At 44.0% G+C, this 25,555-nt stretch overlaps 1 protein-coding gene across 34 annotated transcripts in view; it reads left to right on the forward strand.

Annotated features, from left to right (window-relative positions):
- Nucleotides 1-25,555, forward strand: part of Nrxn3 (neurexin 3) — a 1,590,688-nt gene that overhangs the window by 64,531 nt on the left and 1,500,602 nt on the right. For all 34 annotated transcript variants that reach the window (XM_029541252.1, XM_029541257.1, XM_029541238.1 and 31 more), the window contains exon 2: nucleotides 5,872-7,262. In XM_029541252.1, the coding sequence (XP_029397112.1) occupies nucleotides 6,554-7,262 (709 nt within the window). In that variant the 5' untranslated portion in view covers nucleotides 5,872-6,553. The remainder of the gene's footprint in view (nucleotides 1-5,871; nucleotides 7,263-25,555) is intronic.

The raw sequence follows: 25,555 nt of genomic DNA on the forward strand, positions 1-25,555 counted from the left end.
CACACACACACACACACACACACACACACACACACACACACACACACACGAATGTGTGTGAATGAGAAATTGAGCCCATCTCATTCCTGAAATCTTGTTTATTACATAGCTAGAAATTGTATGTTCTTTTGTCTTGGTTATGTTGGAGGACCAAGTTGTAAAACTTTCCATTATCAATATTAGAATTTGTTTGACTAGACATAGACTAAGTATGCTTAGTGTAAGCTTACCATGATCCCCTTGATATCTCCAAAGCCTCATCCATACACTCTTGGTATCAGCTCAGAGACCAGAGGGTTCTCTTCCGTTTCATCCAAGCATTTGATGAAAATGAGGAATGGGCTTGACCTACCTGCTCTTCCACCTCAGCCTGCCTCTCAACAGGTCCTGCTTTCTTTGCTTTCTGCTCTTTAGCCAGTGGCAAGTCTTAGTCACTATGCCTCACTTTCCTCACACTGTGAGAAATGTGTCTAGAAGACTGGTTAGGGCCCACAGATTTTCAGGTATATCTTCTTCTGTCATAGATCAGTATTCCTGACAAGAATGGAAGTTAGCCCAATATTAATTGATTTTTATTTATGTGTTTATGTCTGTGTGAGTGTAAGCCACAGGTAATTAAGGAGGCCAGAAGAGGTTGTCTGATCTCTTGGAGCTGGAGTTAGTTACAGGCATTGTGCATCACCTGAATTGGGTGCTGGGGACCTAATTAACTTGGGTCCACTGGAAGAGCAGGAAGTGGGCCTGTGCCTAGACATCTCTCTAGTCCCTACTTCTTATTTTTAATAGGAATTATTTTTAAAGTAAAATAGGATATGAACATTGAAGATTAAAGATTAAAGGAAAAGTTTCTCCCCTCTCTCTCTCTCTCTCTCTGTGTGTGTGTGTGTGTGTGTGTGTGTGTGTGTGTGTCTGTCTGTCTGTCTGTCTGTCTGTCTGTCTGTCATCCTTTCCCAGCATGAACACATTCCCTTTTTGTAAGTCCTTTTGATGAACTGGAATAGTCCCCACCCTGGCCTGGAGGGGAAGCATAGACACTTCTAAAATGGGGTAACTTGGTGTGTGTCTAGAAGCGGTTCAGCAGGCTCCAGTAGAAAACAAAGCCATAGAAGGTGAAGTTATTTTCTTAGACATGAGGAATTGTGAAAGGGAAGAACACACACGAAAGGACTGGGGGAGACAGGGATGATTGCAAAACCTGGTGGGTGGAGATTGGTTTGTGTTTTCCTAGATGAGGGATTCGCTTTATCTTGGGAAGTGTGAGTAGGGAGTTATAGTCTCCAAACACAAAGTCAGCAATAACTTTCTTTAAAACCCTCTCTAGACACACTTGAACATGCATATGCATGTGCATGCACGTGTGCGCGCGCGCACACACACACACACACACACACACACACACACACACACACACACTAAAACAACCCTCCCTAACAAACCAAAAACAAACCCCTAGGTGCCCTAGGTGTCATAGGAAAATGCATAGATATATTGTACATGTGAGACAATATATTATGTGTTCTTAATTGAAATACACAGATAGAAAGAAACATACATCTATCTATACACAGAAGGTAGTTGCTCAGTCTATAAGTTTGCACACACTGAACACATTGAAACATCACTGAGATTCTGAAATGAATTCCATCCTCTCTTCTGCTCCCTTCTCCTCAGTAACCACCTATCTGATGATCAACATCATTGAATAAATGTTTTGTTGTCTCTTTTCTATTTTATCTAAATAAAACATATATAGCATATATGGCACATTCCCTTCTATCCATGTCTAATACTTGTTTCAATATTCTGTAAGAGTCATCCATGCTGTGTCTAGAAATACAGACTAGTCGCTTTCAAATTTGGACATTGCATGAATAGATTAAAATTTATGTGTAGTCTGTGCTGCAGATAGACATTTGTGATCTACTGTGTAGAATATGGCTATGAGCATTCTAAGGCATCTTTGGACATACTAAGCATTTCTGTCGGACTCTACTTAGTAGTTATAAGGATTTAAATAGCATTCCACTTTACTAGATATATCATCACAGTTTTAAAAGTTGTGTCTATATACAGTTTTAGGATTGATAGCACGCAAAATTACATTATTGGGTAAGTACTATCAACCTCTTCCGTTGTTTGTTTAGATGGAAGCTTTTGTCAACTGACCAAAGACAGAACTTTTGATAGCCTAGCATTGCTAGAATAGTATTTATCTGGACTCTTGGTCTTGCCTCAACTCAAACTTGTTTAAATAAAAAACAATTTAGTTGTTTGTTTAAAGTCCTAGAGCTCTCTCCTTTCCAGACCTCATTAGATGTAGATTTTAAAGCAATGCCATCAGAAATACTTCTTTTTACTTGTCTTAGCTCTTCAGTCAAAAACAATTATCTTTAATAGTAAGAGTGCTATTTGTCACCAAGTATTGACTTTGAGAGTTTAATAACATGGTTAAAAAAGGGGGGGGTCATGTTTCCAGTAATTTCAAAAGTTATGGCATTTTAAAAATTATGGCATTTACAATTTGACTAAGTTTGATGGCAGACTTATCTCTAAACCATTGACTGTGACCAAGAGGCTGGAATACCCTATTGGACTAACCTGAGATTTAGGTGAATTTCATTTGAACAACACAAACTGGAACTGGTGGTAGAAAAATCTTCTACCTGTGGAATAAAAATGTGTAGTGAGGGGTCATCAAAGCTACCATAAGCCCTTAGAGTATGGAGAGGGGCCCAAGAAGGGAAACAGTTAAGGTTCTAGACTTTATAGGAAAGATTGAAAACCCCACCTGGGAATTATAAGGTAGAGAGTAGAGAATGGCCATCATCATGCCATCCCAACCATTCTAGTTTTAGATACTGCCCTGTCTCTTGAGTCTGTTTCAAGCTCAACCAAACCTCCATGGTCATTGGAAAAGGAGAGGAATGGGAGGAGAGGGCAAATGGACGCCAGATCTTCTGAACCATCCCTGTGGCAAATAGCCCACATGTCAGAGTTGTGTGAGGTCTCCATTGCATCCTAAGCAGCCGGAATATGAGACATTTGCAAAGATGTTCACCCAACATTAAAACGGTGCTGTTCGACAATTATGTAAATTAGCTGGCAATTAGATAATGTCACTCACATTCCCTCTCTAGCTTGGTTCCCACACAACAGATAAGTGTTTGGAACTTTAGTACCATCTTCAACCTTCCTTCTGGGTTCTGGAGCCAACCACCTGATCCCCAACTGCCTGTGGTGACCTGGGACTCAAGGGTGGGTGGCCAGTGGCTGACTGGGTCACAAAGATGCTCTGTTTTCCTTTGTCCTATTTCTTGAGCCTGGCATTTTCTGCTAGATAACTAAAGAAAACTATAGTACAATTGCTAGCAGCAGTCGGGTGGGGGCTTTGATGACTTAACAGAAGATCATATATAGCTTTTGGCCAGTTGGCAAATTCCCAAAGGAAATGGGAAGGTTCCCAGTTTAAAAAAGAAGCTTTAGGAGAGAATGTGGACAGTCAGTAATGTGTTGAGTCTTGATAGACTGGTTCTAATGATATCATTCCTGCATCAGACCTGCCTGGAGCCTATGGGATTAAAAGCTTGGCTCCTCTCATTCAGACCCTTTGATCCTTTCTGATGGATAGTGTGGGGATGTTGGTATCTGCAATGCTAATCTGACTGAGGGGGAAGAACCAGAGTCTGAAAGTGGATTCTCCTTTGCATAGATTAGTGAGGTTTCCATAAAGCAAGATGGGTAAATTCCCACAATCCACTCTTATAGGTGGATGCCTGGGCATCAAGTTTCTTCATTCATTCACAGGGTTCCATGATTAGGCAGGTACTGTTTTGTTCTCCAGGGCCACTTGGGGCTGGCATCTTGAGGGCATACTTAGCAGTGTTGTCCTTGTGTACAATGGGGCCATGTAGAGGTCTTGGCATGGAATAGAAGTCAAAGGACCTTATAATGGGTCTGAAATTCTACTTATGGTTCACTCTTTGTATAGACATTTCACTGTTTCTGTTATGTGACAGTGTCCTGCGATAGACACTATAGTGAAGCAGTTGCTTTCCCCAGCCCCCAGAATGTCACCACAACAAACAATCTGGTCCCAGAACTTAACTTATTTCTGTGATTTACTATCTTCAAAATAAACTTGTCCTCCACTAGTTTGTGATGCCCTTCGGTGTAACAGTGACTTATGCTATACTGAGCTGATCTAGTTAGGTAGACTAGAATTTCCCTTCTGGAGAATGCTGGTTTTTCAATTTGGTTGGTGTATTTTGTCCAGTACACCCATCACATTCTTAAAAACTGTCAAGTCTCCTGCCATTACTTCCTGTTATTCTGAACTATTCTTCCTGGATGTTTACATGGCTAAATTTTATCTTGTCACAGCCAAGATGTTGCTTATAATGTTGACATATAGCTGTGGTATGAGTATAGTTGACTTCATTTTATCAAAGCAACATTAACCAGTGTATGTGTATTCCCCACCCTTACACCTACTAGTTGCCATCAGTATATGTCTATGTTTATATTGGGTATCCTTTGAGTCTATGGAGTGTTCCCATGCCACGCTCCAGGAAATACTGTTTGGGTAAAACACTTTCATAGAACCAAGACTTTTCTGATGATAGATTTGGCCAGGCTCTTGTGAATATAGATTGGTTGTTCATGCAGAACAAAGGAATTTGTCCCTGATTAAAGGGATAGCATCTTTCTTTTTAAAGACTAGAATGAGCTAGCTTTGACAATGTCTTTATTGTAACTAGAGTTAGCAGCAATGCTCTGAGGAGACCATTGAGGACCACTGTGAATTAGCAACTGTGACAAGGAGTGAGCAGCACCTTGCACAGTCCTTGGAAATTACATGGACCTGCTTTATTTGAGCAGAGAACTCAGCAGCTTGGTTAGATAGATCAGCAACTTTGTTCAGGAACCAGGTTCTGAGCCCAATGGATATTGCTGCCTTTCTAGTCATAATCAGATACACTTGTCACTTTGTGTCTGTGACAATTCTTAGCTATTCATAAATTTCCTCAATATTGTGTACATTGCCCTCATCAGACACACACACACACACACACACACACACACACACACACACACACCCCTACCTCATGAAGCACCCATTCCCTCTCATTTTAGAAATAAGAAAGAAACCAACCTAGTATATAGTGATCACTTATGATGTAGAAAGCTTATGCTGGAGTCATACCACACTAATCTCACTTCTATTTCCCTCAATCTTGGAAAGAGGCCATTATTTCATCTACTTTTCGAATTATTGAGTAGAAATGCAAACAGGCTAAGAATATTGTTTCAAGTTTCACGGATAGGAATTAGAATCCAAACTCAGCCTTTCAAATTGTTTAACCTTAAAGTTTGCATTTTAAAGGAGTTTCCTTGATATTTGGTTAGAGACTGTGGCCTTTTTGTCTAGTAATACACTTTCCCTGATTTTTATGTATATTCCTTTCTAAAGTTTAAGGTCTTGGGCCTCTTATACTTAAGTAGTGGATGGTAAAGATGAATAAGAAAAAAAAGTTTTAATAGATAAGCAAGCAAATATTATATATGGGTGTTTGAATGTTTTAAAATGTTGATGTTTTACATCTGGCTATTTCCAAAACTGTGCTGACATAGCTTTGGGGACTTTCCACGACTTTTGCATTTAAATTTGTAAGAACTAAGTGTGTCTTTAGGAGCTGGGCTTGGGGTCTTTCCCTGGCATGGGAAAACTTGGCCCCTGTCCTGTATGAAGTACCTACATTTAAGAAGCATCTAGACCAGCCTGGGGGTATCAGTGCTTCATCAATCTTTGTGCCAAAGGTAATAGTTGGTGCTTAGCCCTAATCTTCAGTTCTCCTCTCCCTTCTCCAACAGGTCTTTTCTCTGGAGTCCTGGGAGCTCTGTTATGGGCAGCACTGCCTCTGGCCAGCACCATGAAGTCTGAATCTGCTTCCGCTCTGCTCTGGGCCTCGCTCCACCTGAGTCCTCAGTTGCTTGCGGTTCCCCTTCCCAGGGTCTGCTGCTGCTAGACCTTCAAACCTCAGCACTGGGCCTTGGCTTGGGCCTGCCTTTTGCCTGGCTCACCTCCCAGTTCCTCCTCCTCCTCCATTACAGCACCCTGAGCCCCAGCCCTGTCCTCGGTCTCCCTGGCTAGGACGCATTTGCCGGGGGGAAGGCATTACGGAAGGCTTGTTCCCACCCTGGGCTCCTTCTCCTTGAATCAAGGCCTCCGGATCCACATGGATAGCTGAGATCTTTTCTTGGAGAAAGATACTTCTTCCTTGCCTCTTCCCTGATTTGCCTCACCCGACACCCCCTGTCTGTTTTGTCTCCCTCTTTATTGGATTTCTTGCCTGCGTGCCTATCTAGGGCTGTATTGTCCGTTTTCCTCTCCTTCCCCTTTCCTCCTAACATTCCTGTGTGTGTTCTTCTTGTGTCTTCTCTTGTACCACTCTGTTTTCCCTCTTTGCCCTCACAATCACCTATCCCCTGCCTCCCGCCCCCAGGGCTGATCCCTGGCCTGCCTGCTCCTCTGTGCTCTCACCCAGCAGGCACCATGAGCTTTACCCTCCACTCAGTTTTCTTCACCTTGAAGGTGAGCATCTTTCTGGGCTCCCTGGTGGGGCTTTGCCTGGGTCTGGAATTCATGGGCCTCCCTAACCAGTGGGCCCGCTACCTGCGCTGGGATGCAAGCACGCGCAGTGACCTGAGCTTCCAGTTCAAGACCAATGTTTCCACTGGGCTGCTCCTGTATTTGGATGATGGTGGTGTCTGTGACTTCCTCTGCCTCTCCCTGGTGGATGGTCGTGTTCAGCTCCGCTTTAGCATGGACTGCGCCGAGACCACTGTCTTGTCCAACAAGCAGGTGAACGACAGCAGTTGGCACTTCCTCATGGTGAGCCGCGATCGTGTGCGCACTGGGCTGGTGATTGACGGCGAGGGCCACTCTGGAGAGCTACGGCCCCAGCGGCCCTATATGGATGTGGTCAGTGATTTGTTCCTCGGTGGCGTTCCTGCTGACATTCGACCTTCTGCCCTGACCCTCGATGGAGTACAGAGCATGCCTGGCTTTAAGGGATTAATGCTGGATCTCAAGTATGGCAACTCGGAACCTCGGCTTCTGGGGAGCCAGAGCGTCCAGTTAGAAGCAGAGGGACCCTGTGGCGAGCGTCCCTGTGAAAATGGTGGGATCTGCTTCCTCTTGGATGGTCATCCCACCTGTGACTGTTCTACCACTGGCTATGGCGGCACACTCTGCTCAGAAGGTAAGACCACCCTCTCTCACCTGCTGTAGACATTCCTGTTGGGTTGGGTGAAGGCGGGAGGGCTGGCTAGAAACCAGCTTTATGTGCTAGCACAGCTTCAGCTGTATGGTAGATAATTGGACCTCCTTCTCAAAGGAGGTGGTGGAAACTCATCTCCTTACTCTCAATGGAAAAAAATAAATAAATAAAGCATCAGATCTCAGCAGAAAGAGAATGGAGGCTACTCAACCGTTTGCTCTGACTCAGTTCAAAGGCTTAGATGGCATAGACTGCTGAGTCTGTGCGCAGCTCAGCAGGATTAGTGGAGTGGGAAACAAGAGAGCCTTTGTCGAGGTGGTTATCTCCTGACTTTGGGAGACTTGGAGCACTGTAGGTGGATGGGAAAGTTGCTCATCACATCTTCCTCATGACCTTAGCCCAAGCTTCACCCATGCAGAGCATAGAGGAGGATAGACTGTCCCCTCTGCACGTGGTCCTGTTACAATTCAGTCTTGTTATGTCACTCCTTAGGCTATGAGAGGCACCTAGAAGGCTGTCACAGAATCCTTTTGAGAGCCTTCTGTCCTTGTTCGAGCAAGGAGGCTATCCCACAAGGTTCCACTTTAAATATGGTTTCCTTTCCTGGTTGTTTCATATTTTGAGATATGTGTGAGATATGGAGTCCTGTCCAGTGGAGTTCCCCAAGTTACACTAGAAAACTAACAATATCTATCTATAGCTTGAGAGAGATTAAGAGAGGGAGAGAGGGAGAGAAGGGAGGAAGGGAGGAAAGGAGGCAGAGAGGAGAGAGGAGAGAGAGAGAGAGAGAGAGAGAGAGAGAGAGAGAGAGAGAGAGAGAGAGAGGAAGAAGAAGAAGAAGAAGAAGGAGGAGGAGGAGGAGGAGGAGGAGGAGGAGGAGGAGGAGAGGAGAAGAGAAGAGAAGAGAAGAGAAGGGAAGGGAAGGGAAGGGAAGGGAAGGGAAAGGGAAAGAAAGTTTTACCTGCATAGAACTTAAGCTGTCCTCACCTTGCATACTAAGTTCCTAAATTCTGTTTGGTATTAGATCTGAGGAATTACTTTAATATGACAAATATAAATAAAATTGAAATTCCTGGCCCTCTGCACTCACTTCAGGCTTTGAGTTGGGGAAGAGAAATCACTGAGGTGATCAAGTGTGGGGGAGTCAATGAGGGCAGGTGTGTATCTTGAGAGGCTGTGGCATACACAGGTGTGTATCTTTGGGAGGGTATAGCTGTGAATGGGTCACACCATGATTCTTCTTAAGATGTTTTGTATTGTATTGTTAACCATGCAGGCCTCTTCATGGAGGTTCTGTAAGATAGATCAACCCCAGCTGAGCATTAAGATCATCTTGCAGGAGCTGAAAAACTTTCCAGCCATACCTAGGCTTATTACATCCGCATCTCCGGGGGTGGGCTCTCATCCACTATCTATTTTTAAAGCTTCTCATATGATCCCAATGAACTATCAAGGTGAAGAACCGCCAGGACAGGGTCAAAGAAGTCAGAGTAATGTTGGCAATCAGGTTCCCTTCTTGGGGATCTTAGTCTCATTAAAGAATTTAAGAATTGACTAAAAAACAATTTGCGGAAACCTTTATTAGATTAAGACAAGCAAGTAAGCAAACAAGCAAATGGCAGGCAAGCTGCAATCCCAGAAGAAGAGCTATAATCCCAGTGGAGGAGAGAAGACAGGAATCCTTGCCATTTGAAGTAATTGGACATAGAGGTCAGTTGCATGGTGAACAAGTAGCCACATAGTTGGAAAGTGAGTTTTAGAGAAAGAATAAAGACCCCCAAAATCCCAGAAAAAGCACACTTAGGCTCTGGGTAGGATCTGAAATGCAAAGGCAGAAGGGAAGAACAGTGATGCTGAGGCCTATCTGAAAGACTCAGAAAGGTGCAAGGACTCAGGCAAACCTCACGAGGTTCCTTGGGGGTGGGGCTTCGAGGAAGGAAGATTATCTCATGAAAGAAATAACTCTTCCACCAATCTCTTTAAAGTAGCTTAAGGTGAACCTGCCTTCCAAGAGATGGTCCTGTCTCCCTGGTGGGTCGTCTCTTAGCCAAGCCATTTACATGCCCAAGTGGAGAATGTTCGTTCTCCACCCTGGCCAAGGAGTTCATTTTCTTGACCAGGAGGAAATAGCTTTCCCTTAATGGGCCTTTGATGCTGTGTCAAGAGGGTGGGGCCAGGTAAGTATCTTATTTCTCCTTCCCAGGATCTATTCAGGTAAGGACCCTACTGCTTTAGGTTTTGTTTTTAGAGTGTGTTTGTGGATATACTTAAAATATTTTGAGAATTGTTCATCTCTTATAAAGCAGGTTATGCTTGCTATAAACTTTATGTACTAGGAACTATGTTAAAATGTTTTTAAGTCAAAACTAAGTTGATTTTTACAGGTGGAACATGTTGGAGATCGACATGTTGGGAACTGAGGTGGAGCCCCCATTACAGGATGTACATCTGCTTCTGTTCCTTACTGGCTGGGTTTACATCCCCCTTCCTGTGGCTGGTTGTAAACCAGGCACATATGATGTCAGGAGATGCTGTGCACATACGGTGACCCTTTAGGTCCACAGAAATATCCAGCCTGAAGTCCCCAGACTACTTCCTTCCCAAGATATCTAGAAAAGACATCTAGATGACAATTGTCATGTTGTAGTGCAAAAGGCTGGACACCTTGTGGGCTTTGATTCTTTCTCATTGAACTCATAGGAAGAAAATTGGTGGGGAAAGGACCAGAGCTGACTCAAACACATTAAGTCACACTGTTGGAATGTGGTTATTTAAGGGCTTCTTACAAGCAGGTGCTTTCTGGAGCCAATTGACTCTCCAATGCATCTTCCTGAAGGCACCCCTGACATGATCACTTACTTTCTCATTTGCCCAGAGGATCTGTGATCTGTTCTACTCTCAGAAGCTACATTGAAAGCTGGCATTCTTCCTTTAGGGGAACAGGGTGTCTGCAAGTGTGTTGTTAACTTGCTGATCATCTCTGATTTGTGTGTATGTGTGTGTGTGTGTTTCAAAAAACTCATTTCCTCCAGGCAGGTTTGGATCAGCACTTTCAGCAGGAAGAATAAGCATTATATATATATATATATATATATATATATATATATATATATATATATATATAATTTGTCTTTTTTCTATTTTTGTATGTATGTGTTATTCAGTCCTTGGTGGAATTTCTTCAGAACAGATTGAATGCAGTTGATTTTTTAATGCTTAAATGCAATGTGTATATTTTAATAATTGTTCTTTCTGAAAGGTTCAGATTTCTTCCCCTGTACTGAGAGAAGCAGAGCAAATAGTCTCTATGATAACTAACATCTGGCTAGCCTGGACACAGAATGACCCAAAGGTTTTGGTGAAAACCAGTATTGGGGCTGTAATGGAATTTACTGTGGATGACTTGAAGCCTGCTGATCCTAGTAATTGTGATCATGTCTGGCCAATGATAAAATTACATTGAAGAATATTACAAAAATATCTGTTGCCCCCACACATTGGTTGGAGAGTAAGCATATTTTACTTCCCTGTCAAATGTGGAAGGGGAAAAACAGAGCTGTTTCTAAGAGTCAAGCAGATGTTACACATTGTGATGAAGAGCCTAAACAAATGCCTGCTATGTTCCAAAGATAATGTGAAGTGGGTAATAGACACACAGCCACACCTTTTCCTCATCATGTCACACACACCACAGAGGAGAAGTCAGGTTACTTTCTCATAGCAGTGGATCCTATGTATCAAACACCTAATTGTTCTAGTTTGATGCATGGACCCTTCCATTTGAATACATGAGGATCTGTTTGATGCTTTACCAGTTCTGAGAGTAGGGACAACCCGGTAGGTTCCTGCTGATTCCTATAGTATAGTTGGGGACTGTTGGAGATAGCCTAGTAGTCCAATAGTCCAATGCCTGCAGAGTTACTGTTTTCTTGACCTCTCTGGCTCTATATGCCTCAATGGCTCTAAAATGTGCCCATATTGTAGCCCAGAAAGAATAAACAGATTTACCCATCTCTTTATATATTTTGGAGCATTCTGATTCCAGCTGAGAAGAGTTGATGACAACAGAGATAGTTGGTGTGAGAGACCGGAGCCACCCAAGGGTAAGGTAGTAGACACACTGTCTTCTGTCTTTGGTGAAGTAGTGTGAGATCTGCTGGCAGACTGACAATTTGAACTTGGAAAAACTTCAGTCTGCTGCTCATGTCCTCAGTAGTCACACCAAGCATCATGCCACATGAAATATGTATAGAGAAGATGTATTAGTTAGGGTTTTACTGCTGTGAACAGACACCATGACCAAGGCACGTCTTATAAAAAAAACAACAACATTTAATTGGGGCTGGCTTACAGGTTCAGAGGTTCAGTCTATTATCATCAAGGCGGGAACATGGCAGTATCCAGGCAGGCATGGCTCAGGCAGAACTGAAAGTTCTACGTCTTCATCCAAAGGCTGCTAGTGGAAGACTGACTTCCAGGCAACTAGGGTGAGGGTCTTAAGCCCACACCCACAGTGACACACCTACTCCAACCAGGTCACACCTACTCCAAAAAGGCCACACCTCCAGATGGTGCCACTCCTTGGTCCAAGGATATACAAACCATCACAGAATAGATTTTAGGTTTTTTCTTCTAGGTATTATGTTTATAAACCAGGTGTTTTGATTCTCTGCCAGTAAATATCCATAAGGACAGAAGAAAGGCGGATAAAACAGTTTTAAAATGATGAATGTGGTTTGGAATTTAGTGAAGATATCATGGCCCAGTCTTTTTCATGGTCCTTTTGTCTAGTTCAGTCCTATGACAGGAGCCTTGAAGCTTAGTGGCCAGAGAGTGAATAGCTGTCCCCAGCTTCCTCTAGGGACAAGCACCCTCATAGGCTATGGAAAATTTGTTATTCCCTCAAAATGAGTTGAGATAATTATTTTAAAGGATTCATAGTTATGAAAGTACACACGCTAAATTTCTCAGCAACCTTATAGTTGTGAAACATCAATTCATTGCCAAGGCATATGAAACGTAGTCCCAGTTTCCCTGAAGATTTCATCTAACATGAAGTCAGCCTGTTGGGGGGAGGAAGGGGAGAGGGAGCAACAGAGGAGTTTTGAGCTGACCTCTTTTCCTGAACGATTCTCACAAGATGAGCCTACGTGATGTCACATATCATTTGGTTTGTCGTAGTCAAGTTGGTTTGATTGATGTCTCGTCACTGCTGTGCCATCTTTGTATACCTTCCAGAAAGCAAATTTGAATGACTTTTCTTTCTACTGAAAATTGTACCTCTCTCCTCCAAGACTCAGAACCAGAGAATGGCATCTTCCCAGAGGAGCCTGCTTACACCTAAGCCTTCTTCAAGGCTCTCAGTATGGTACCAGGGGTGCCCTTGTTGGAACTTTCTGTTGAAGTAAAAAACATGCCCATCGCCTGTCCTTTGTTTGTTTTTTTTTTTTTTTTTTTTTTTTTTTTTCTGAGTGTACACTCTGTGGCAATTGTAACATGGCAATCCGTGTCAACTCTTAAGGCCTTGGAAGCCTGGGGATAAGGACACAGTGAGCAATCAAAAGAAAGAAAAGTAACTTCCTTCCTAACATTTCTCTGTGGTACGGTGTAGGAAGAACAGCAGACAGATCTTACAATGAACACAAAGGAGGGACCTGCTCCTGAGCCCTGACTCCCCACCTAGCATTCAGACTTTCTGTGGGATCAGCCCCTGCTCTCTAGCAGCCCAGCCCAGCCCAGCCAGCCAGCCAGCCAACAGGGGCTGTCACTAAACGGAGCTTGAATAGGGGTCTGATTGCTCCTTTTTCCTCCTATCCTCCTGATTACCAAGTGAGATTTCCTGGGTATGCTGTATGCTAAATGGCAGAACAGCCGCCTGCCACTCGCTCCAATTATCCCTCTTTTAACTGCTGAGGGAAGAACAATTTTTCTAATCTCTCCCTCCCATAACATCCCTGCCTCCTCCCTTAAAGAAATAAGACCCCCTTTCCTTGTTCTCCCTTCACTGGACTGAGAACAGCCTTCATTTTCCCCCCTTTGCAGAGACCGAACACCAGCTGCAAGCTGAAAAGGGGGTGGGTAGTGGGGAATGATTTGGACCACATTCAGCAAGGTTGTGGGTCAGGCAGGCATTGTGCCAGGAGCCTTAGAGTGGCACGTGAACTTGAATTTGCATTTGGTAATGAGATACCACAGACCCAGCACTGGGGGCTAATTATTTTCAAGACCCCTATCTCCTTTTGCAGGCTGCTCTGGAAAAGATGCTTTCTGGTTCCTGGGGCAGCTGCCCATCAGCTGAGTCCCCCTCCTTCATTCACCACGCAGAGAGGTGGGGTGCAGGATGTGCATATGCCCTCTGGCCACTGGACTGCCACTTTACTCATTGGCTGTGCAGAGGAGGTCCATAGTCATGAGTGCTTTGGGGTATGGCCACTGCCCAGGTCAGTTGTCCTGTGGACAAAGCAATAGAGGGATTATCATCACTATTGCCATGGTAGAATATTGCCATGTACCTGAAATTCTGGCTCATTCATATTTATTGGCTCATCTAATCCTTACAATCCTGTGAGGTCAAGGTGATGGGGCATCAGTTTTGCAGGTGAAGAAACAGGGGCAGAGAAATTTGGAACACAGACAAAATTTAGGATAGTAGCTAAGAGTGTGATCCCCGGGGTGAAAATAATCCAGACCGAAATCTGTCCTTGTCCATTTATAGACTGTAAGTATTTGGGTAAAGTTTGTGAGGTTATCTTCATTAGCAGTAATAAATAACAATAACTGGCCACACCTAACAGCTACAGAGAATTTGCTTGATAGACCTGTGGTTGTAACTGCTTTGCACGGACGTAGTAGCTCCTGAACCCGACCTTGACAAACAACTATAATTCTACCTTGTAGGTAAGGAACTTGAGAAGTGGGCTTAAGTGATCTGTCTGAGACTGTGCTGATAAAAGGCAAATCTGTACTTGGTACCTAGACCCTCTGGCTTCAGAGCCCACCCTCTTCATCATGTTCTGTTATGGTCATTAGGAAGCAGACCTCAGAGTGTCTGAGAATGCTGACTGAGGCCAAGTGTAGAAAGCTATCTGCATGGTCTCTCGGCTTTGGGGCTCCTGGGCTGTGTAAGAGCAGCTGTGTATCTGTGCGTCCTTGTGGAATTTCAAGGAATCCCTTTGAGCTCTGTCCACCTCCACCATTTTCATGTATCTCGGTTTTAAACATGCTGAAGCAAGAGGAAGGGGACTTCCAGGGAGACACACACACACACACACACACACACACACACACACACACACACCAAGTATTATTGTAGTATGCCTGCAGTCCAAAACTATGGGATTGCTGACTGATTTTTCAGTTGGACCCTATTCATTGCATGTGGTTCCCAAGCAGCCAAGCAAGTCCGAGAGCAGCTTCACCTTCGCGAATGGGTGAGGAGATGCAGACCCCCGGGTGTCATTGAACTTGTTATGTATAGAGGTGTGAGACCGAGCTTGGCCACTGCCTTCTCTTAAAATGGAGTGCCCAGACCCCCATCATGACATTTTATTCCAACTTAGCTCCTCTCATTAACACAAATGGCCCGCGTCTCCATCGTGAAATGGAGCATTGCCTCCCTGGATGGCTAAGATAAGCAAAATGTCAAATTCTGGGTGCAGGAGGTTATCAGCTGGGCCAGTCCCAGGAGCCTTGCTGATCCCAGCCTTTGAGAGCCAGAGAGAATATGAGAAGATGTGAAAACAGCTGAAAACGAGCATTTGGTTCCCATCCCAAAGACCCCAATTTTCAGCAAAGTAACCGGAGACTGGAGACTGGACAGAACTACAGCAGAAGGAGGAGCGTCGCTGGAGGAGGACAGTTTCTTCAGACTTAACCTTTGGGTTCCTAGGTACCAGGAGATGCCCATCACCCACACAGGACTGGTGAACAATGGAGGCTTCTGGGTTATTTTATCAGGCTTCCTATTTCCTGCTGCCTTCTGTTTCCCTTTTCATATAACAACCAAACTCCTTTATCTGTGTTTATTCTTCTCTTTGTCTTTGCATGTGTATAAGGGGAGAGGCAGGATAATGGGGGCGGATTTATGATGATGAAATTAAACCTTCACTAAATCTTAACTTGACTGAGCCCCTTATAAGGTACCAGACCTAATCTTATATTCGCAAACCTTTTTCTTAAGGACCTCCAGATATCATGGGCTTCAGGTACCACCTCTCTGCGCCCACCCTGGTGGAGAAGATTCATTGCTGTCCAGTGACAGCAATGTCACGCTGAGTGTGGATGTGTGCGTGTGTGTGTGTGTGTGATGCCCTCCAACCAGCGACCACACTTCATCACAGACATGTGTGCTACCTCGAAACCAAAAGAGTTGGAAGATTTGTGGGGGTGGGGGAGAATGGGAGGAGGGAAGGTATGGAGGAATACACTTTGTAAAAGGGAGGAAGAGGTACGTTAGGGAGGCATGGTTTGCAAGTATCTGCTGCAGATTCAGAGGTAGCAGCTAGTATTTAAGTGGAGGGATAACTGCAGTCATTCTCCTGGGCTTTTCCAGCTTAAGTGGGATGTTTGATTTGCTTAGCTCTCTGGGGGCTATATTGCAGGTGACAGGCTGTGACCAGCAAAGAAGAAGGACAAAGCATGGCTCCCCAGGTCTGTGTCCCTGATCTGTTTGGAAAGCGACACTACCAGTGGGTTGTTTTACTGTTGCTGTTCTCCGGGAATTGGTGCCTTTGGGTGACCTATTTAAAAGCAATATGGGGCCCCCTTTAAATGTGTCATTGTCTGTACCTGCTTTTAGACCTTGACTGCCGTCCACGAGGTTCCTAGCTGCTGTATTTTCCGAAGTTCTCTTTTCTTATAATCCTAAGAACCGATAGCTTTAAAAATAAATTAACCTCATAATCACCGGGCTGAACTTCTTACGTCCTTAGGCAGTGATAAACCTTGCTTTGCATCTAGTCCTAGAAACTATGAATGCTTTTAGCTTTTGTAGGGATGACCCTATAGTGTGCAAGGAAAATAAGGGTCTGATCGTGGTATTGATGACAGACAGAAAGGCAGGGCAAGAACTGTGGGGTCGTTCAGCTCCTGGTACAGGTTTTCCAGCAGTGAAATATTTAGGAGCCTTATTTAGATAAATAGAGTTATGTGCATGTGTGCATGCATGTATATGCGTTAATTTGTGTATGTGTGTGTATATGTGTGTATATATGGTGTGTATATGTGTGCATGTGCACACATGTGTGAAGGCCAAATATTGTTCTATTGTTCTACAGGCATTGTTTATCTTTTTTAAAAAGGAGGATAATATCTCTTTCACTAGCATGGCATTTGCTAAGAGCGCTAGGGTGGCTAGCCAGCGAGTGAGTCTTCAGTAGCTACCTGCTTCCATCTCCCTAGTGCACCCCACATTTACTCTTCAAAGACAAGGGCTCTGAGGAGCCCTTATTTAGATTTCTCATGTTACAGGGCAAACCCTTTACCAATTGAGCTACCCCCCTCCAAGTACAGTGTCTCTGCAGCTAAGAAAATGAAAGGGGAGTTCTTCCTCCAAGTTTCATGACTAGGTGAGACACTAGTCACCTCTCTCTTGCCATTTTGCTTCTCCTCTGCTGGTTTGGTTTTCCTGAAGTTGTTTGGTGTGGCAGTGTGAAGTCTATAGAAGAAAGATTCTCTGCAGTCCTGTGACGGTTGAACACACCGGGGCTGCAATCTCTCCCTTAGAAGACAGTCCAGTCCAGACAACCCCATAAAGGCTCCTGTAGGTGCAATTGGAAGTATGTTGCCCGAAGCCCTGGAACACAGAGAAAATGCCCTGAGAGAGTTATTTACTTAATAAGTTGTTTTCAAATAAAAAGGAGGACACCCCTTGTGAGGCGAGATAAGCTGGGTAGCAGAGCTGAAATCACTTGCTTGTGATCCAAGCAGCAGGAAAAGGGTCAGTGAGGCTGGGAGCTCAGCGGACACTCAAGGATTCTCCCTTCCATCTCATTTACTGAAGCATCTTGCCTCTCCAGATGGGGCCCTGTTTCTTGCATGCTTAGTTCTGAAGGGCAAAAGGGAATGGGGAAGAGCAGGCTTGGACAGCGATGAGCCTCAGATCTGAGGGATCCCAGAAAGACTAATCCTCCTGCAGCCTATTTGCTCCATATAGGTCAGAAAGGGTGAGGCTGCAGCCTGACTTCTTTTCGGGGGAGATGTGCTGACATCCAAAAGGGGCTCTTGCAGTGCAGAAGAAATCTATGATGCTAGAAGTACAGATCCCATGACTTGTTTTGAGGATTCTAATGTGTTTCTATGGCCTTCCAGCTGTGATCTTTCCATGGAAGCCAGAGCACATTCTAAAGGATGCCGGGATGGTGAGTTTAAGGTGACTTTAAGGCCAATTAGGTTTGACTACTTATTTGTTTTGACTTAAAATGAACTACTAACCTCTGTGAAACAAGCAACATCAACAGCAGGCTAGTCACCTGTAATGATGAGGGGCTTGGTGTTCTGCAGGTTAGTTTAATTTATCTCTAATTTGCTCAGAGTATCTAGACTCTCTGTGTTCAGGCCACACTGTGCTCCCTGGCCACATCACTGTCCCATTGCATTTAGAGCAATTATTTGTGGACCATGTTGGTAAGGAGGAAGAATGAGAGGGTAGCTGGGTACTGACCTTTCTAGATTTTTCTTTTTTGCATGAATTAACCATATGTCAAAGTAAAATTCCTAAGTGATTCTCTTGCCATAGAAGGTATTTTCAGTATGGAGTCTGAGGGCTACCTGCACCTTGGGGTAGCTATGAATGTGGCCCAACCTAAAACCTTACTTAAAGCAGAAGATTCTTTTGTGATATTTTTCATAACTTTATTGCAAAGCTTAGACTGTGCTAGAAAATTTCCCAATGAGCATAAACTGGAATCCACTATACACATTCTCTCCTGGACTTCAATAAAGTGAGGCCAGTCTTGGCTCTTGGTTAATCCTATATCAGCTGATATGTTATTGACATGATAGTATATAACAAGAAACACATTATCATAAATTTCATGATTTAAACTGGTTTATTTTATAAATGACTCTATCTTATATGTGTGAGTGTTTTCCTGCTCAGATGTCTATGTACCATGTGTGTGCTTGGTAATGGCGGAGGCCAGAAGAGGGCTTTGGATCCCTTGGAAGTAGAGTTATGGATGGCTGTAAACCTCTGTGTAGGTGCTGGACACCAAATTTGGGTCCTCTGCAAGAACAACAAGTATTCCTAAACATGTAACTATCTTCCCCTTCCCAAACAGCGTACTTTTAAAAGAGGCTATGGGCGTAATTGTGAGTTCCAAAAGGGAACTTGAACTGTTCAGGCGCCATAGACCACACAAAGCTCTTGAGACGTAAGGTGTAATTTGTAAGGGTTGACATGTGTTTAGGATCTGTGGAGTTTAGTGTTGTCAGAAGTTTAATATGTGCTCATCCCAATTTTCAGCCTTGAGTTAATGCAGGGTGGGGCTATTCCCCCCCCCCCATGTATATAACCAATGGCTATGTCTTAATGTGTCTCTTGACTCTCTTTGGCTTCCCTGTCCTTAATGTACATTGTGATTGCTCAGCTGGGTTTCCCCGTTCATTTTACGGGGTGTATGTGAGGACAGACCCTCCTTAGGAACTATAGAACACAAAAATAAGAAGCGGAGTTACTCTTTTTCCTTTGTAATGGGTATACATGCAGAATTGTGTGAATATCATGTCTGACACCCAGCAGACACTCACTAAGAGTTTGTTGCCTTAATATAGCATATTGTGTATAATCCCAAGAGGTACATTTGTGTTTCAGTGTATAGCTATTTGTCTGAGTTTACCTATTGGTATGTCAGGGCTCACTAACATGTGGATAGATTCAGGTTTCTATGCATATGAGCTTAATAGTGTCTGTTGAACAAAGGAGTCACTGAATTCATTCATTACCTAGACCACACTGGCTATCATTAGAAACACCATCTCTCTTTCAGTTGGAAAGGTAGTGTTTATGTGAGACAGCTTTTATTGAATCTTTGGTTTGATCTACTTGAAAATGAACTCGAAAGACGGGTTTTTGGTGGTGGTTTTTTGTTTACAAATCAACAGTTTTCTGTAACAATTTTAAGCAGCCACCAGCATAAGATCATGTAAATGCTTGTGAATGGCTGTTTGAGACAGGCATGTTGTTGTCACTGGAGATGGAGAGGGCCCATTAGTTCCTGTAGATTCACTGGAGAAGATAAGCCTCACGGGGCTCAGGATAATTGTCCTTAGATATAGAAAAGGCAGTCATACAGAGGAGGAGGGGGATACCTGGGCAGGAGAGCTGAAGAAACTAGACCTACAAAGGAAGAATTATATGATAGTTAGGACCACCGGCCCACAGGTCACATGCTTTGTCAAGCAGTGTCACTGAGGGGTACTTAGGGTGCTGGTGTGGACCTGGGAGGGGTGTGCCTGAGTAGCATGTGTATATCTTCAACCCAAGGACTCCCTGGCTTAGGGACTCTGCAGCCAGACCCTCCCACCTGTTTTATCATGTACATCTGCCTTTCTTTGTGTAGTGTGTAGTGTGTAGTGCGTGGTGTGTGGTGTGTGGTGTTTGGTGTGTGGTGTGTGGTGTATGGTGTGGTGTGTATGTGTGTGTATGTGTGTTTTAAACAAGTGGCTTTTATTTTTAATTATTTATTTTTTAATTAATCATTTTATTCGTTTACATTTCAAATAATATCCTCCTTCCTGATTACTCCTCCACAATCCTCCCATCCCATCCCCCCTCTCCCCCTTCCCCTTTGCCTCTATGAGGGTGCTCCTCCACCCATTTACCCACTCCCACCTCATCCCTCTAGCATCCCCCTATGCTGGGGCATCAAGCCTCCCTCCCCTCCCATTGATGTCAGATAAAGCCACCCTCTGCTACATATGTATGTGGAGTCCTGGCTCCCTCCATGTATAATCTTTGGTTGGTGGTTTAATCCCTGGGAGTTCTGGGTGGTCCAGTTAGTTGATATTGGTCTTCCAATGGGGTTGCCATCCCCTTCAGCTCCTTCAGTCCTTCCCCTACCTCTTCCACTGGAGTTCCCAGGCTCAGTCCGATGGTTGGCTGTGAGTATCTGCATCTGTATTTGTCAGGTGCTGGTAGAACCTCTCAGGGAACAGCCATATCAGGCTTTTAAGGGGGTGTGGGAGAAAAGTCACTAAATCAGCAGCTTAAAAAAAAGTATAAGAAATAATTTAAGAAATATAAGAAAGATATAGCCAAGCACAGTTATCACATATGCAATTTTTCATACCTAAACATTCAGCTACTGGGAGACTATTGTAAAGATCTTCTTTGCTAATGAGGGCTTTTGTTCAGAAAAGCTTGGTGGCCACTTATCAGAATGGAACTCAAATCTACATTCTCTATAGCAGCTACTGTAACAGTAGTTCACTCCCAGCGTTACGCTGTTAGGTGGAGGTTGATTCTAAGATATCCCTGATGTCAAGGTGGCTGTTCTTGATGGTCTCTCTGTGTGTGGTGGTCTTGTTGATCAGGTCAGGGGGCTCAGAAGGTCCTCAGTTACATCTTATCCTTTGGAAGCTTCACAGCTGCTAATAGTACCCCAAAGTTGTTTTCTGCTGAAAAAAAAAAGTACCTGCTGGGGGCAAGTTTGGTTTGTAAGAGTAAGTCCTTGCAAAGCAGACTTTGTTGTATAACATCAGTGTGGTAGACTATATGCCTTCCATACCTACTGGAATAGGTTTATTTATTGAATGTTCATTAAATGAGGGATTGTTATCTACTACTATAATCTCTGCCCTTAAAGACCTTATGGTCTAGTTTGGAAGCCCAGGAAGCAGAGAGGCACACACGTGTCAGAACGACGCTAGGACCAGAGACAAGAAAGGGAGTTGGAAGTAGGAAGAAACTTCACAGAAGAAATTCTGGGGCAGGACTCGTAAGTTTTAGTTGGCAGACTGGGAGGAAGAAACACTCAGGACAGTCCTAGCAATCAGTTGGATATGAGTGCTGTTTGTAGGACTCAGGGTCATTGTGTGTCATGGTCTGCAGCCAACAGGAGGGTATGAGAAGAGCAGTTAGGTGGGGCATGGTCTGCAGCCAATGGGAGGGTATGAGTAGAGCAGTTAGGTGGGGAAGGCCTTCAACTCTTTGTAAGAATTTTGAACAGTTTTCATGGTTAGAAGCCTTTGGAAGTTTTTCAGTGGGGTAAGTGAGAGGCGCGTTTGAAGTTTAGGACAGGGTACCTGATGGATTAGTGACTGGAAAGCTTCAAGGCAAAAGTCAGAGGGAAGGTCTTGTGTAGGTTCATGACAAAGAGCATATATTGGATAAGGAGTAATAGGAGAAGGGCTTCTAGCTTGTGTCAAGTTGATGTAAGACTAGCCAGCACATCACTAGGCTTTGGGTACAGATATCAGGTGTGGTGCAGGGGAAAAGGGAAAAGTTTAGACATGGGAAGGTTAGCCCAGGGAAGGAACATGGTTGACAGGAAAGAAGCCTAAACTTAGATCCCTGGGAAGTTTCCTATCTAAGACTGTAGAGGAAAAAGAATCTATAAGACAGACTACCACAGATGACCAGGGACATACAGAAGGAAAGTGGAGACAAAGGAACGTTCTTTACAGTTCTTTGCTGGTGAATAAATGAGAGACCCAGGTTTACAACACAGTTGAAATCACACTTGAACTTAATAATCTGGCTGAGGACTGGCTTCATTTGTTTCAAAGGGTATTCTTGTTGGCGTTTCTTTTAACTTCAATTAAGTAAGGTCTATCCACTTTAAAACATGCCTACAAAGAGAAACTTGGTTTTTCCCAGGCGGGTAACAAACCTGGGAGTTTGGGGGGTATTTTACACGGTAGAGTTTCTGTCTCTGAAATGTAGTGACATTTTTGAGAATTCTGGAACTTTGGTTAAGAATGTGCTTTTGTTTTAATCCCAGGTGTAGGGATGCGGGGCTGCTTCAGACTGTCCAGAGCAGCTGATTATGATTTGCCTCATGCTCTTGCAGAAGCGTGGTTTTGCCAGTTGTTAGATAATTTCTGTGATTGTGTGCTATTTGGAATTCTGGGAACTTTGCAGGGTCCCTGGAGGTGGGGTGAGTGGTTGTTGGTCATTTAGTGAGGTTGATTACAGTTTGTTAGTACCTGTGGTCAAAGCAGAAACAAAAGAAAAGAAATTAGATTCAGGGATCTCCCCTCTCCCTCTCCCTCTCCCCCTCTCTCTCCCTCTTCCTCTTCCTCTCCCCCTCCCTCTTCCCCTTTCTGTCTCCCTCTCCCCCTCTGCCTCTCCCTCTCCCTTTCTGCCTCTCCCTCTCCCCTTCCCCCCACTTCCCCTCTCCTCCTCTCCCTCTCCCCCTCTCCCTTTCTCCCTCTCTCCCTCTCTCCTCTCCCTCCCTCTTTTTCCCTCCCTCTTTCCCCCCACCTCTCTCCTCCTTTCTCCTCCTCTTTCTAGCCTCCTTTCTCTCCTATCTAGTGTTAGGGGGTGAAATTGTGGGGCAGGAGATAAAGGGTAGGGAAAGAAGAACCCACAAAGTAGCAAAGCCCAGCTTCACATAAAGTATCAGGATTCCATGTAATTCAGAGATCCAGAGATCTGAAAGAAACAAGCCAGAGAGATGAAGCAACTTGAAAATTTGTGTACTGTCTTGAATGAAGCTCATGCTTTTAAAATGTGTGTGCCTTGTTTAGGTTTTTCCCAGAGTCAGGTACCTACTCTTGAGGGGGGAGGGGGGAACATCTCAATGCTTTATCCCTTCTTTTGGAACTAGGGGAGGGATTCCTTTACCTTCTGTGGTCCTGGTGGGCTGAAAGACCATGAGGCTTTACCTCAGGGATGTTGGAAGACCCAGGCTCAGCTAGCAATGTTAGTGCTGGTAATGAATTCACTTGTGGTTGCTTTATCTCTACCCAGGGGTGGGGTGCTTGAAGAGGAAGCAAAATGCTTTACTAAGGAAGTAAAGGCTGAGCCCAGGCTGCCTGCTCGCTTCCCTCCTCCCATGTCTGACTCTCTGGGGCTGGGAGTGGGGGCTGTGCCCATGTTGCAAATGCTTGCTCTGCAGCATAGTTTTCCAGGAATTTCAGGACACAGGAATTTTCACCCAGCTGTGTTGCGTGTTGCTGTTCAGCAATCTGAAGTTGCTTATCCAGCGTAAGTCAGAATGGGGAGCCTAGGGAGGAGGTGGGGCGGGGGGGGGCTTCTAACATTTTTCTAAGCAGGAAAAAAAATGGAGGTGTTAGGGGCCCAGCTGGTGTGTGACTGCAACCAAGAAATGCAGCCTCCTACGTGGGCATACGTGCTCATATAAACCCCCTCATTGAGGCTTTAGGATGCTATTTGAAAGATACTCTATTTGGTTCAGTGAGTACTTGTTGTAGGCCTACTATGTATCAGGTAAGGCACTGAGGTTGAGTGTTGAGCAAGACAGGCACGGGCTCATATTTCTGCATGAGCTGATTTTAAAGTGCTAGATGCTCTGAAGTCAGAATGAAGATTGGTCTCAGTGGCCCAGAGGTCCCTCTTTGTGCCTGGCAGAATAAAGATTGACATTGGAGTGTATAGCCAAGATACTGCAAAGCCTTCTTGGATTGGCTGTTCTTATCCTAGGAGCTTCCCTAGTCAGAAGATGCTGGTTGAGGGTCCGGAGTGCAGCTACAAGAACCAGGACTAAGATGGAGCTGTGCTCTATTCATGCTCCCTTGTAACTTTCCATGGTGCCTTTGGGTTTTGTAGAAGTGTTGCGCTTATCAACCATCTAATTGGGTAAATTTAGTGTACGTGGTGGTTAGCTAATTCACAGGGAGCACTTACAACATGACATGCTGGGGCTGTTCTATGTACACATATGTGTGACTTATTTTCATGCTTCCGATCACCTTTTCCATACAGTCATTTACCTCCTTTTACTCATGAAAAGACTGTGGTTGAAGAGGGTAAGCAATTTATCTGCCCATGGAAAGAGCTTAGACAGTTAATGTAGCATTTCAGTTCTCAGCTACCTCTCCCTACACCTCCCATTCAATTTGGCATTGAACAGTGGTTCCTAGACCTGTCCCAAACTTTCCCTGGTTAGCCTAACCAGGGTGACTTTAGGATGCTGGGATCTGCTCATTTCACTGACTGTCTTCTAAGGTTCCCCTTTCCTGCACATTCTAGATGGTTTTTACTCTGCTCTGATGTGTCATGTTTGTTGTCTGTTCTGTAGAAGAGATTTGCAGGCTGTCCTGGGCACTCCCTACTCTTTCTACCACTGTGATCCACAGACTTCTAGGGTTGTAATTCCATATTATTTGCATTTTTACCCCTCCAATCTCCATTCCACCTCCAGTTACTTTGTTGTTGATTTGTTGTCAATACATCCCACCTGCTTTTCAAACTTTTATGACAGTTTTTATCTTATATTATTAAAAATAAGTATTAATTTATACAGTCATCTTAAAATAAGCATTTTATTGCTGCAGTCTTCTGAGTATCACATATTTTTTTTAAAAAAGAATCAGTTATTACATTTGTTCTTTGACAATTCACACACAGAAAAAGAGAGAATGTGTGTGTGTGTGTGTGTGTGAGAGAGAGAGAGAGAGAGAGAGAGAGAGAGAGAGAGAGAGAGAGAGAATTCGGATTATTGTCATTCTCTCTTTCTCTGTTCTTCCTATCACTATTATCCCCAACTCCCTATTAAACTCTCTACTACATTCATCTCCTTTTATCATGTTTTGTTTTATGATCCATGGGTTTAACCAGGACCATGTATGTAACCATGAGTCTGTAACTGTCCCTCGGAACATAGTGGGCTCATCACTTGATAAACAGCTAAATGTAATGTCTGCCACTTCTTCAGCATCTCTCCGTATCCTAATTCATCAAGGGTGGGTAGGGCCACGTTTGCTCCTCTCTATTCTACAATTGACTATTGACAGGCACCGTCTTGTGCAGAACCATCGTAAGCAGTTCCTAGTGCTGTCAGATTACGTCTGTGTTGGCTATGCAGTATCGAGAAGATAGAATTTTACCACTTTTCTTGTCTTAGGGTACTTACATCCATTCTACCCCTTCCTAACACATTGTTTGGAGGAAGTGACATGAGTGTCCTGTTTAGGGCTGAGCACTTGATCATCATTTATTTTCAGTGTCTCAGGCAAATATGTGTCTCTGAACTCACCATTCATTATGAAGAGAAATTTCTAATTAAGAACAGTGTAACATTTATCTTTTGGTATATATTTAGAAGGCAGCTTGGCATTGTGTTGATTTAGCTAAACAATATTAATTGTTC

The sequence above is a fragment of the Mus pahari genome, chromosome 7 (genome assembly GCF_900095145.1).
Source record: "Mus pahari chromosome 7, PAHARI_EIJ_v1.1, whole genome shotgun sequence".
Taxonomy (NCBI): domain Eukaryota; kingdom Metazoa; phylum Chordata; class Mammalia; order Rodentia; family Muridae; genus Mus; species Mus pahari.